Raw genomic sequence first — 12,602 nt, 5'->3', positions numbered from 1 at the left:
ATCTCATGAAGAGCCAGGAAACGACTGCTTCCATTTTCAGCTACTGAAATATACAATCTGGGAAACTTTACCAAACACTGTAGGCAAGTCTTCATTTAATACTCCTCCTGCATTTCACATGTACACAGTGCTTTCACACAACTGAGACACCCTTCCTGCAGTGAGCATTTCTGCACATCTAGCCAAGCCTACAAGAAACCTACTACCTTATAAAGACGGCAAAATTTTCAAAATGATAAAAATCTGACCTTCCTTTTCCATTATTACTCCGCAGTTCAAGAGAGTATCAAATCAACAATCTGTGTGTATGCACACGTGTTCTCCACACTTACTTTGCCTCAGTAGTTTTGCTGGCTTTCTCCATGTTTTTCAAGCTCTCAGGGGACCGAAGCTGAAATCGACAGCTGTCATTCATGTTCCAAACAGATTCCATTAGCACACCAACTTTAGGAATTCCAGCACTGATTGAAAAAGCAACTGCTCCAGCATGATAGAGGGGGTTATTTCTTAAACACACCTAAAGATAGAAATAATTATTTCTATGAGAATAATTAATTCTACTGAGGGAAATCATATGTACATTGTTTTCTTGGTGGCATATGTAGTAGTCAAAATAGAAAACTTAAGGAATAGAAATTTAAGGTGAAGAGGAAAGTCAGCATTATGTACAAAAAAGAAGCTGTTGTGCAACAGCTTTCACAGTGAAACTTTAGTGTATAATATTTAGATGCTCAACTACAAAAGGAACAATTAATCCAATAACAGAGACTCATCACAGTGTCAATTAAAATGGTTTTGGAATCAAAAGAAATGTGTTCCCTGGGAAAGAGCTGCTATGTCTCATATTAGTTCTAGTACTATTTAAAAAAAAATCCTCTGTACCAGTTATTAGCCTTTTTGGTAAAGGCTTCAAATTTTGGTCTATCACACTGCATAAATAAATCAAACCCAGACACTAATACTGCAGGCATTTAAATGCCTAATCATGTGCAAAGCTATTTGTTCTACTGGGAACTGTATTTCTATACTTTTTTCTCTCAAAATACAGAATCAGTATGTAAAATAAAATAGAAGTACTTTGCATGAGTACAGCTTGTTCTTCTGTGCAGCAGGAGTCATAAAACAGTAACAGTACTAACAAGACAGCCATTTACAGCCATATAATTCAAATATACTATTTTAATTTCACATTATTGCTATCACTTTAGTGCATAACTTTTTGTGTCAAATAATTTTATTGTCTTATTTTAAGAGCATGTTGTAAGCTCATCATATAGCATGGTAGAAGTGCCACTGGTGACAGATGTACTTGCCTGGGTTCCAACAGTTATGTTTGGCATAGAGGAGATACCAGCACTAGACTTCGGCTTTTTATTTTTTGCTCTGGCCTTTTCTAGCATTTTCTTCCTTTGGCTGAAAGGAACTACACCCCTGTGGAAAAACGCATGTTATTTTAAAAAGGCTGTGAAAGAAAAGCTTTGTTCAGAACTTTGAAGAGTTTATTCCTTCTGCTTAATGTAATCATGAGCAAACATCAAAGTGTGTGTGACACCTTCTTCCAAAATCTCAAAGCACTGCAGAAATGTCATTTTTTTCCATATGTATCCCCACTTTCCAAATTCAGCTGAACTACCCCAATTTATATGGAGGAGGAGGAAGAGGCAGCGCACACTATTTATTTCACTGCCAAATGGCTTTCCTTCCAGTCTGAAGCACTGCAAAACCTCTGTTATAAGTAGTATACTCCAGTCACAGTTTTCAAGATGCAGCCTGCCTCTCTGAACTTGAAGGTATCTTTCCCTTGACTAGTGACAATTTCCAGAATTTGCAATCTCTGGGAACATGATTTTTATTTCTAAATTCTAAAACCTTCACTTTCTCTCTGAGTACATGGCTGAAGGAGTCTGGGGCTCTTACGACAGACTTTAAGACTGCAAGTGGGGGGAAAACCCACTTCTTTTTTAATGGGATCCACCCGGTTTAGTTAAAAATCATCCTGCATATACAGTTAAGCATGCTTATTATTTTGATACTTTATGTTTTAGTGAGTGGCTTATACAGTTAGAAGCTTTGATTCAAGAAGCTCCATCATGTTAAGTAAAACATAAAAAGCATCAGTCCGGTGAAACACTGGAAATTGAAATCCTGTCTCATGTACTACACATCACTGTAACTAAGGGTATCAATAGTAACAGAAGCTTCTGCATCAATCTGGTAACATAAAATCACCACGGCTGACATTTAACCAGAAAAAGACATGATATAACATAAATTGATTCCAAAGACTACATGTAAATGCTAATAAATAATTTTATATCTTGCACCGATTATTCCACTAAATATGGAAGATCTAATAGCCAAGTATGTCCAATGCTATGGCTTAGCACTTTCTATACAAAGAGTAATTAAAGTGTGCCATGTCAGCCATGGCATAATGAAAAAACCAAGGACCAGAAGTTTACAAGTCTGGCTACTTAAATATTTTCCAGAGTTAAAAGAATTTAATGAGAAAGCTGTTTCATACAATTAATTTTCAATGCTCTCATTTCCAGCTCATCATCAAGTATTTAACTCATCCATGCCTCAAAGCCACTTGAACTTCAGGCATGATACATAATGCAATGGCTCCTGACACACTGAAAAATAATGCATGTTAACAATGCATTAGTATTACTCGATGAATTCATTTAAATTACAAACTAATTTCAGAGCCCTTTAGGAAGTATTCTTTTTGAGGGCTTGTTTTCTGCTTTGGTTTGTTTGAGTTTTTCGGTGTAGGCATCTTAATCATGAAGTTGTTAGTTGAAATATTTTAACTAATATTTCATACTTAATGTTTGAAAGTGTTGTATTTTAACAACAAACTCCAGAGGGAGCATTTGATGTTATTTTCCCCCTTCTTTACGATTTAGAACACAAACTAACAGACCAAATCTTCTAACAGAGCCAGAGAGAGGGACATTGACCTCATATGTTTGTTCCATATTTATAATCTGAAAAAGACCCAAAAGGCATAGAGAAGGTTATTCTCTGATCCTGTGTAGTACTGATACATCTGAATGCTAAAGCATTTACACACATTTCCTAAAAGAATGACCTTATTCTGTTAAAGATGTTGCAATTGGATCCAAAAGCTTTAGGCATTAAAAAACAGAATAAATATATTTTATAAAGGGAACCTAAGATCAAGTGCAGATTTACCAAAGTGAGAACAATGGTGATTCAGTAGCTTTGCAACGCTTCTTAGAGCTAGAGACATGAAGACATCCAGAGCATCCACACTGCTGTACACAAACCCAATACTTACCACCAATACAAGTTGTTCTCTAGTTGAGCACACGTGTAAAGAGCACAACAATGTAAAGAAACAATCCGTTCTCCCTGAAGCTCTGAGTATGTCTGTGCAGTGTGTTCTAATTTAGAGGCTACGGAACTTAAAGTTTCATCTACCCATGTAGCAACCTAAGGGAGAAGGAAAGAAAGGAACAAAGAAGGTAGAGGGGGAAAAAAAAGGAAAAAGAAAAATATTTACTGGTTTTGAAAGGGGGGAAACAAAGAAACAATTATACCCTTTGGAAATTTATCCCCTACCATCTTTTCTTTCCCCAAAAGAGAGCTTTTCAGAATTGTTTTCCCTTCTATTTCCAGTCCTCAACCTTAACAAAAAAAGTTGGACAAAAACAAAAGGAGAAACCTGTCATAAAGTATATGGATGTGTTGGTGTCTTTACCAAATCATTTTCAAGTTCACTCTAACTAGGCTAAAAAGCATACTTAACTAATTTACTTTACATCACTAAAAGCTTCAATGTCCTTAGTTTTTCTACTAAATCTTTACAGAACATTAACAAGCTTCTCTGTTCTCAAACCAGAGTCAGTTTCTACTGTAACAGCAAAAAGTTGAGTGTTTCAGATAATCAGATAAACCAGGTATTTTTTCACTGTTTCAGCTCTAAATCTGATAGATATAATTTTTTAAAATTTTCTGTATTTCTACAAAACATCAGATGGGAAGGAAAAGAGAGGAATGAGTACATGAATTAAATACTTTCTAGAGCAGATGAAGCTGAAGTAACAACTTCTCTATAATATAGTGCAAACAATTGAAAAAACACAGCTTTGTCAAATTCAGCAACCAGCGAACATTTCATACCTTGTTATTTTCTGTGGCAACAGTTGCTCTAATACTATTTGCAGAAAGGAGCACAATCTTTTCATTGGTTAAGCCCAAGAACATGGCTCGTGGATGATGCAGCGAAGGATTCTTTAGAAACAAAAAAGTATTTTAGATATTCAAAGCATATAAATAATTCTGAAGGGGAATATTTAAAGCTATACAGTACCTGTGCATTTCTGTAAGGCTCTGATTCACTCCACTTCCACTGATAGAGTTCTCCTTTACTACTGACAGCCACGAGCTCAGAATATAGAGCTCCGATAGAAATAAACTTTGTTCCATCCTACAAAGACAGAAATACAAAGTCTAAGAAAATTATATTATAAATGCATCTATAAAAACATATAAATGCAAAAAAAAATGAACTTGGAATTGTTTTGTTTTTTCCAAGGTACCCATGAATGTTGAACCTGAAAATAAAGATTATAAACCTGAAAAGATATCCATATTGTCTCAAGATCAGCATGCCCCCCCCACCCCCAAAACATCACTGTTTCTGATGAAGTAAAGAAAGAAGGAAAGATACTATTTTATTATTTCCCTTAACTTTAGCAATAGCATATATATGACAATTAATTTAGACAGTTTATTAAGAGTTTACACGGTGCTTTAAGAACACAACACTGCCCATAAAACTAGAGATTAAAAGATTTCTTGACCTGTGACATTGAAAAAAAAAGTTTCTGCTTGAAATTCTGGCTGTTTGAAATTAACTAAAAAGCTACATAATTCCACTATTCCATTGCTAAGTTTAGTCAGGAAGGTATCTTCCAAGCTACCCAAGAAATCAACTAACGAATTCACTGTTTCATCAGTTAAACAATTCTTATCTTTCACTTCTCAAAGTAAGTAACTGCAAACAGCATCAAGTTTTAAAAAAATCAGGATGCTATGTCTCAATAATGCATCATTATAACCTGACATGCTGGAAAAATTTCTAATTATTGCTTATTCCTCTTGCCTTTTTCTCCTTTTTAACATTTTATCAAAACTCATCTGGTTTCTTTCCACTGCATCACTTTGTTCATTTGCTTCATACTATACCTGTGTGGACCTCACAGGTCTGATCTCCTCCCTCCTAAAGTGGGTTTTGTATCCATGTTGTTGTAACTACACAATGTTACAACCTCACTTTTGCAAATTCCTGTTCCTCCTTGCATTGAAATGGCTCACAAACTACAGAGAATTTGAGTGATTCCACAGAACATTGAATTCTGTTCATTGAGAAACATTCCTAATGTTTCATAGCTCCTCAGCAAGTGCAGCTATAGGACAAACATGTTCTTTCTGAAGTTCCTTACTACTAATAACTCAAATTTTTCTTCTACTTCCAGCTTCACAAAAAATTTAAAAAAATCCCTCAACTTAAACTAGTATAAAATCAAATGCTGTCTTCTACAGCTACAGATCTGAAAGAGAGGTTCATGATATCTAGTCTCTGCAGTGGTTATCTCCCAGATCAGTACCTTTGACTGACTCTCAGATTACAATACACCACGTTTAATTACTTCAGCCGTCTGAGGGGAAACTGAACACAGCCATTAAAAAAGTGCCACTATCCAGTACATTTATCTGTCCTCTGAATTAGAAGACTTTTCACCACAGAAGTTTAAAAGTGGAAACATTTTTAGTTTCATAAGTCTGGATTTACATATTTTTTTTACTGTTTTCATGCCTAGAAGTGTGCATTCCAAAAGGTATGTGTGTGACCTTGAGTGACATAGGATTCATTCAGTACAGCTCTTACCAAATGCTCTCCAGTATTTTGGGAAAAAGAAAAGCAGCAGGAGGAAAGGACAGAAGCAATCACAAGCAATTCTCTTTTATACCCTGATAAGAGTCTCTAGAATTAGTTAAATCATTAGAGAACTATTTTGTTCTGGAGGGCATCTACCAACACAGCACAGAAGTAACAGAAATACTAATCCATGTCATGATTATTAATACATGCCATGGCATAAACACTGCACATTCTAAGAAAGAACTGTTATCAGAACCTACTGTAGTCTAATGAGATGCATCTTCAGAAGTAAGCAGGCCTGATGCCTCAGAGTTAAGTATGGAAGGCAATTCATTTTTGCTCCAAGACACTCATTTTGAGTTTTCATCTTGCTAACATATCTTTTAAAAACAAACAGCTTTGTACCAGAAGCTGAATATTAGAGAAACCTGCCAATCACATTTTTTTCTCTCTCTTCCATCAAAATATTAGCAGTTGTGACCTAAGTGCTTCAGGATCAATGCTGCATTCACCTCCAGAGGGCCATTCAACCAACTACCCAAAGTTTCTGTAAACCAGAGACTCCTGTTCAACTACAAATTCTGATTTCAGACCAGAGAAATTAACACCAGAAGATGATGCAGACTACTGAAAAAATCTTAGTGTCTCAATAGCTAAGTAGAATATACTTGAAAAAACGAAAGGCTTGGTTTGTACCTAAACTACAGTCAAGCAGGGAAAAACCAGTGTATTTGCCATTACTGCACTACAGATACACTTGGCTCTGATACACATGGCACAAGGTTGATACAGTGCAAGTGTAGACTAATAGTACTACAGTGTAACAATATCTGAAATATCAGAAGAGTGTACTCATTGATTTGGATTCCTGAGCAACTGATGAGATTTATTTGGTGGAGAAAATACCTGAGCAACATGTCTATACACTGTCATCTCAGATTGTTGGTGAAACTGATGCACCTGGGAGCACTATCAGATTTCCAAAAGTTTCAGCCATGCCTCTCAGGTTGGTACCTCACCTCCCACAAACAAAAGTTAACCACCCTCATCACAGTCTCCTACAGAGTTCTGTCCCAAATGCTAAAGGTCAAAATAATGAAAAGTGAAGGAAAAATATTTGCAAACATGACTGGCTCTTTTGTAGTGGTTTCTTGTGTGCTTTAAATTGTCCCCTAGATTACTGTCTTTTCCATTAACCTTTCAAGACCTCCTTCCTATTTTCCAAACTGAAAGAAACACCTGAACTGACTTCTATGCCAAACTATCTCAGGATTTTTACCTTGAAGAATTTCTGCTGGAAAATACTACCAACAAAAATTCATACTGGATTTATAGAAGGAAAGACACAGAACCATTTCTTATGAATGTTCAGCTGAAGGAAATGATGGGAAGTTTAATTACTTTTGAATAAAAATGGAAGGCCTTCCAGTAAGACACCTTCATTTAACTGGAAGCCCAGAAGCTGGGGTTTATATGACTGCACATGTAAACAGGTAAGTGGGAAGCAGTTCAGTATATATAAACTGCACAGGTATAAAATTAGATATCACAGCAAAACAAACCAAAAAACCAGTAATGGCCATAGTAACAATTACCAAAACACAGATGATGAGTCAGTATTCCAAATCTAAACTATATTTATTCTTTGATGTTGAATTCCTGAAACGTCTCTGCCCAAGCTAGATTTTCTCATTTTAAGTTAGGGGAACAAAAGCTGCCAACTTTCAGTGTCAGAGAAGTTCACTATTACTAGATGAGGAAAACAAAACAAAACCAACAACAAACCCAAAACAAAGAATGGAAAACCCTTTAGACATAAAAGATCTGGTACAGAACATCTACTAGGCAAACATTCTTTTTAGGTCTCTTAATTTCTCAGTTTGAATGCCTAAAAGAAAACAACAGCATCTAAAGTCATGCTGCTGCTAGCAGAAATAAACCCCTACATTCACCTCTGTTTTCAAGCTTTCTATCTATATTTAGTCTGAAATTAACAGAGACACAGAAAGTGTGACTGATCAAAAAAGCAACCTCACAGATCCCGTGGACAGATAGAAATGGGAACACTAGACCAAGTCAATAAAATTTGGTCTGCTAAACATAGATGATCACTGCCATTCCTAGGAAGCTTTTTGGTTTGGTTGGTTGGTTTGGGTTTTATTTTATTTAGGTTTTCAAAAACTCAACTCCCCAAACATCTAAGTAACCATAAAGACAGTGACCACCGATACTCAATTACCAACATATAGCTGGTGTTTCTACTACTTTATCTCCTGCAGTAATTACTTCTTGCCTTGAAAATGGAATTAAGGCTACAAAAAAAACAGCTAATCAAAGCCAAAAGATCTTGAAGGAGCAACCAAGTTAGTGATCAACTCAAAACACAACTGCAAATAAATTTTTTAAAAAAATAAACTGCAATTTTTTACCCCTGTAGTTTAAAAGCCCAATCCACTCAAACTGAAAGTATCTCTAGGAATAATAATTCTTATCAAAAAACATTTCCTTGATGAAGCATAGTTTAGATTGTTTCATGAGTTTCCTACTGCCAATTAAATGCTTTAAGCACCCAAATAAAAAAAAAGAATGAAAAATAAAAACCCCAAGCCTTATGATCTGCAGCAGTATCTTGAAAATACACAGAGAAGAAAATTAAAACACTAGTAACAGAAGTGCAGCTATAAGGATGTCATTAATTACGTGTAATTTAACTAAGTGCCTAATAAGGAATATGCTTCAATACATTATCTCACAAAACTAAGACATGATAGTCAAAAAGGCAACTCTCGGTATTTATTCAGGAAAAAAATTAAACAGATCTGTTGCACAGCATGCAAATAATAGCTAAAAAAAAATTCCATACCTTATCTGGCCACCACTGCAAGTCTTCTCCTAAAGAAACAGGACTTTGAACAGGTGTATTCTTCTTGTCCAGGTTTGGTTCCCCTTCCTTACTTGTTGAGCCTCTTTCATTATCAAATGAGGCTCCATCAAGCCACCTTCGTTCACGCAAACGTAAAACGGACTCACGTTCACGCAACAGCTCAGAGTCTCTCTCTAAGGGAAGAAGGAGAACTGGTATGCAATTGGGTCACACCAGTGGGATAAAAGTAAGCCACTCTCTAGTAAAGACCCTTCAGGATGCAACTAACAGCAGTTAATCTACTCACAGAGATTAAAATTATAGTCCTGACATGCAACATTCAATATATTAACTCTTTCACGAATATGTACTTTAGAATTACTAAACATAAAAATAAGCTAGAAATAAAGGCTTACAGTTTTGTGCACTATGAAAAAATTCTAGAGAAATTTCACTTACATCATAAAGAGGCCAAATACATTTAACATTTCTATTTAAAGTTTTCCAGTACAATACGCAGTTTTGTAGTTTTATCAATGTAGTTACAACAATAAAAGAATCTTAATTCTATACAGTCTGACAGATAGCTTTATGCAAACCAAAAAAGAGTTTTTATTAGAGAGTTTCATAACAACTTTCCCAGAAAAACAGTAATTTGAAAAGGTTAAAGAAAGCAAGCATTAAAAAAAGCTCTCATACATGTTTGATAATCCAACCCCTTTCGTTTAAAGCAATATTCTATAGGACTGGATTTAATAAATTAAAGTGCATCTTCTTTGAGTAGATTAAATGAAAACTTTTCAAGAGTCAGACAAGTTTTTAAAAGGATCCTCACAGGAAAATGTTCCTTACCAAAATGCTTCCCCTCCAACTGGCCTATAAACTGTCTAAAGCCAGTACTCTGCAGTTCGCTCATGCAGAAAAATTTTTTAGATCAGGTAATCAAACTAACTTTCCACGAGTCAACTATGCATGGAAAATAAGGGCTATAAAATTCGTGGTAACATCTTATATAGAATAACCTTAGAAAAGGAAAAAAAAGGAGGAATTTAGAAGGAAGTTATGTCAGATGCTGAATATTCGCACATGCACATAAATGCATTTAACCTATGAAGTACCTCACTTATGCTCACAAAAATCAAATGGAATTACATATACGAGATGACTGCATTATTACATCATAGGTTCAATGGATTACACCAAGTCTTAGGTCTTTTGCTGTATTAGACAAATGGGAAAGTTTTTACATAAGCCAAACACAACAGCCTGTCTTACAGATGTATTTCATATAAGTACTGTACTTAATCCCTAGCAAACATCATACTGCCCCCTAACAATTTTGTAACAGGAACTTATATGTTCAGCAATTAATATATTAAGCATGTTCATGAAAGGCAACAAAAACTGTACTAAATAAACAATCACATCAGAGGTTGGATTAACAGTTTGGAAATACTCTAGGTATTTGTGGTAACAGCCTCAAAAAGATAGGAAATTGCTGCATGGTCTGTTATAAATCTTGCAAGTGTATAATGCTTAAAAGAAAAAAATACCCTAACACTGCTCAAGGAGCTTTTTTTATCACCTGCCAATAGTTCTCCTTATCCAACTATAAAAATGCTTCAAAAAAAGTAGAATTTAGATTTCTTCTCCCTCCTTATTATCTAAAGTTCCTCATTCCATAAGGTAACTTCTGTCATGGAACAACTAAGGAAACGTGAAGAACAGTGTACAAAGAGCAACCCAAAAGAAAGAAAGAAGAAAAAAAAAAAAAAAAGAAAGTATTAAGAATGCTGCATGTCATTGATTATTACTGATTTTTGAGCCAAATATATATTTGTAATGCAATCTATATATTAGTAGGTATATACACTACAGTTTAAAATAAACTTAACATGCAATAATTTTGTAACACTTTGCAACACCAATGATCAACACTTACATTTAAAATATATGACTACCAACGTTCTTGCAGAACTTACCTGCTAATAGTCAGAATTCATTAATAATTTTGATGAACAGCAGTCTACTTGTCTACTCTACATTTGACAACACATCACAGTCTACTTTCACATTAAATCAGCATCTAAACCACCAGTGTGTACTATCACTAGCTTTTTCCACAGCAAACTAGTTATTACAAAGAAAAAAGGTGCAAAATTACCTCTGGATGAGCCTAGCCTGGAAAGTGATGAGCGCCGAAAGGATGGATAACCAAAGTAACTAATATCTTCTGAAAACATAGCATCAGCATCAATAATGACACTTGGGTGAGCAGAATGTATGTCAGCATCCAGAAGAGACATAAGATCCTCTATAAGAGGAGACAAGGGTCTTAAGTGAATAATCAGCTACTTAAAACATCAGCCAGAGAGACCATCAACTAAACAAATATCAAAACAAAAAAAATCCTATCTATTAATTGAATTTCTGCTCTTCAGATTCACCAGTGCAAACTCATGTGCCTCCTATGCCACCACATTTACAATCAAGCTCAGTGAACTAGTGAACAAAACCAGCTTCCCTGCAAGAACTGCTCTGTCACTTACCTAACCACATTTCCCAAACAAGACTTCCCCAAAACATATTGTTCTGTATCCCAGAAATTCAAACTTTTGACTGTCACTTTGTAAAAGAACAAAGCACTAAAATAAGATAGACATATACACACATGTGCACACACACTCATGCACGTGATGCAGAACTCCCAGGATGACCTAGAATGAAGGGAGGACAGAGCTGATGGAGAAAGGCAGCCTTTGCACAGCCATGTCTTTGATGCTGAAGACTGCACACTTCTCCATGTAATGTTCCTTTCAGAGAATGACATAATCATTTAATTCACAAGCTAGCAACTTGCAGCTCTCAATACAAAGCTTTAAATGAAAAGCTACATGAACAACAACAGTTATCTGGGAAAAGCACAATGTTTTAATACCATGCAGTTTAAAAAAAAAAAAGACCCAACCAAACCAAAGGGTTGAACTTCAATTAAATACTGTGACTGCCCTAGCTGCAGTTAGAAAACCTGAGTTCCCCTGAAGTAATGATCATCGTTAAAACACAAAACAATCTCCTTCCATTAACAAAGCTAAAGCTTCTATCTACACACAAGAGAGGCCACTGGAAATTCATGTGACTTACTGAAGTCCAGCAATATAGACTGTCAGGACAACTGAACCTGACCATCATCTTGCTACAGAAGTCCTGCTTCCCTCCTTTATCCATGAGGCAGGCACCTCCTTGGGACAAGGGGGGATTTCTAAATCTACTGCTAGTGCATTCACCTGGCTTGAAACAGAAGTTCACTGGGTATAGAAGTAAGGTGGGAATAGATCTTCAGACTAACTTAATGGAGTAACATAGCCCCAAAGGTGGAACTTCACCACATGCTGCAAAGCTGACCAGAACCTTCTGCTTGCTGCCAAAGGAAATAGTTCTGCCCTTCCCAATCTTTCAAGCAAATCTGACTTAAAAGAAAATTTAAAAAATATTAAAAAATCAGGCTCCCCAGATTAGGTTTCACTAGCCCATAGAAGCCAAAAATCTCATCCCCATGCAAGGGAATGGCAGGATAGTGCCTTCTGGCAGCAGGACAACCTCATCTGCTTAAACTACCCGTGAAGCTCATGCGAGGCTATACACAGACTCCCTTCAGGAAACTTGGAAGGAGCACACAGAATTTCTGCACATCCAGTTCTCAGCCTCTATCTCACAGGCATAAAACGAAACAGCAGCTACAAAACAAGCAGTCTTAACAGCAGGATCTGATAATTACGGGTCTTTTTCTCAGTGTCTGGAATGAAATGGAGGGAGGAACAC

The 12,602-nt window shown here is 35.9% G+C and overlaps 1 protein-coding gene across 37 annotated transcripts in view; it reads right to left on the bottom strand.

Annotated features, from left to right (window-relative positions):
* Positions 1–12,602, bottom strand: part of UBR5 (ubiquitin protein ligase E3 component n-recognin 5) — a 91,178-nt gene that overhangs the window by 43,569 nt on the left and 35,007 nt on the right. For 13 of the 37 annotated variants that reach the window (XM_086886309.1, XM_086886374.1, XM_086886847.1 and 10 more), the window contains 7 exons: positions 10,945–11,094; positions 8,781–8,974; positions 4,343–4,459; positions 4,153–4,263; positions 3,308–3,462; positions 1,314–1,431; positions 333–517 (listed from right to left, as the gene is read on the bottom strand). In XM_086886309.1, coding sequence (XP_086742435.1) covers positions 333–517; positions 1,314–1,431; positions 3,308–3,462; positions 4,153–4,263; positions 4,343–4,459; positions 8,781–8,974; positions 10,945–11,094 — 1,030 coding nt within the window. Of the gene's footprint in view, positions 1–332; positions 518–1,313; positions 1,432–3,307; positions 3,463–4,152; positions 4,264–4,342; positions 4,460–8,780; positions 8,993–10,944; positions 11,095–12,602 lie in introns of all 37 variants that reach the window. The other 24 variants (XM_086887187.1, XM_086887405.1, XM_086888032.1 and 21 more) reach the window with 3 other exon arrangements.

This window comes from Cyanistes caeruleus, chromosome 1 (genome assembly GCF_971803275.1).
Source record: "Cyanistes caeruleus chromosome 1, bCyaCae1.hap1.1, whole genome shotgun sequence".
NCBI lineage: Eukaryota > Metazoa > Chordata > Aves > Passeriformes > Paridae > Cyanistes > Cyanistes caeruleus.
The sequence above is the reverse complement of the archived record's forward strand: the minus strand, read 5'-3'. Positions and strand labels throughout refer to the sequence as shown.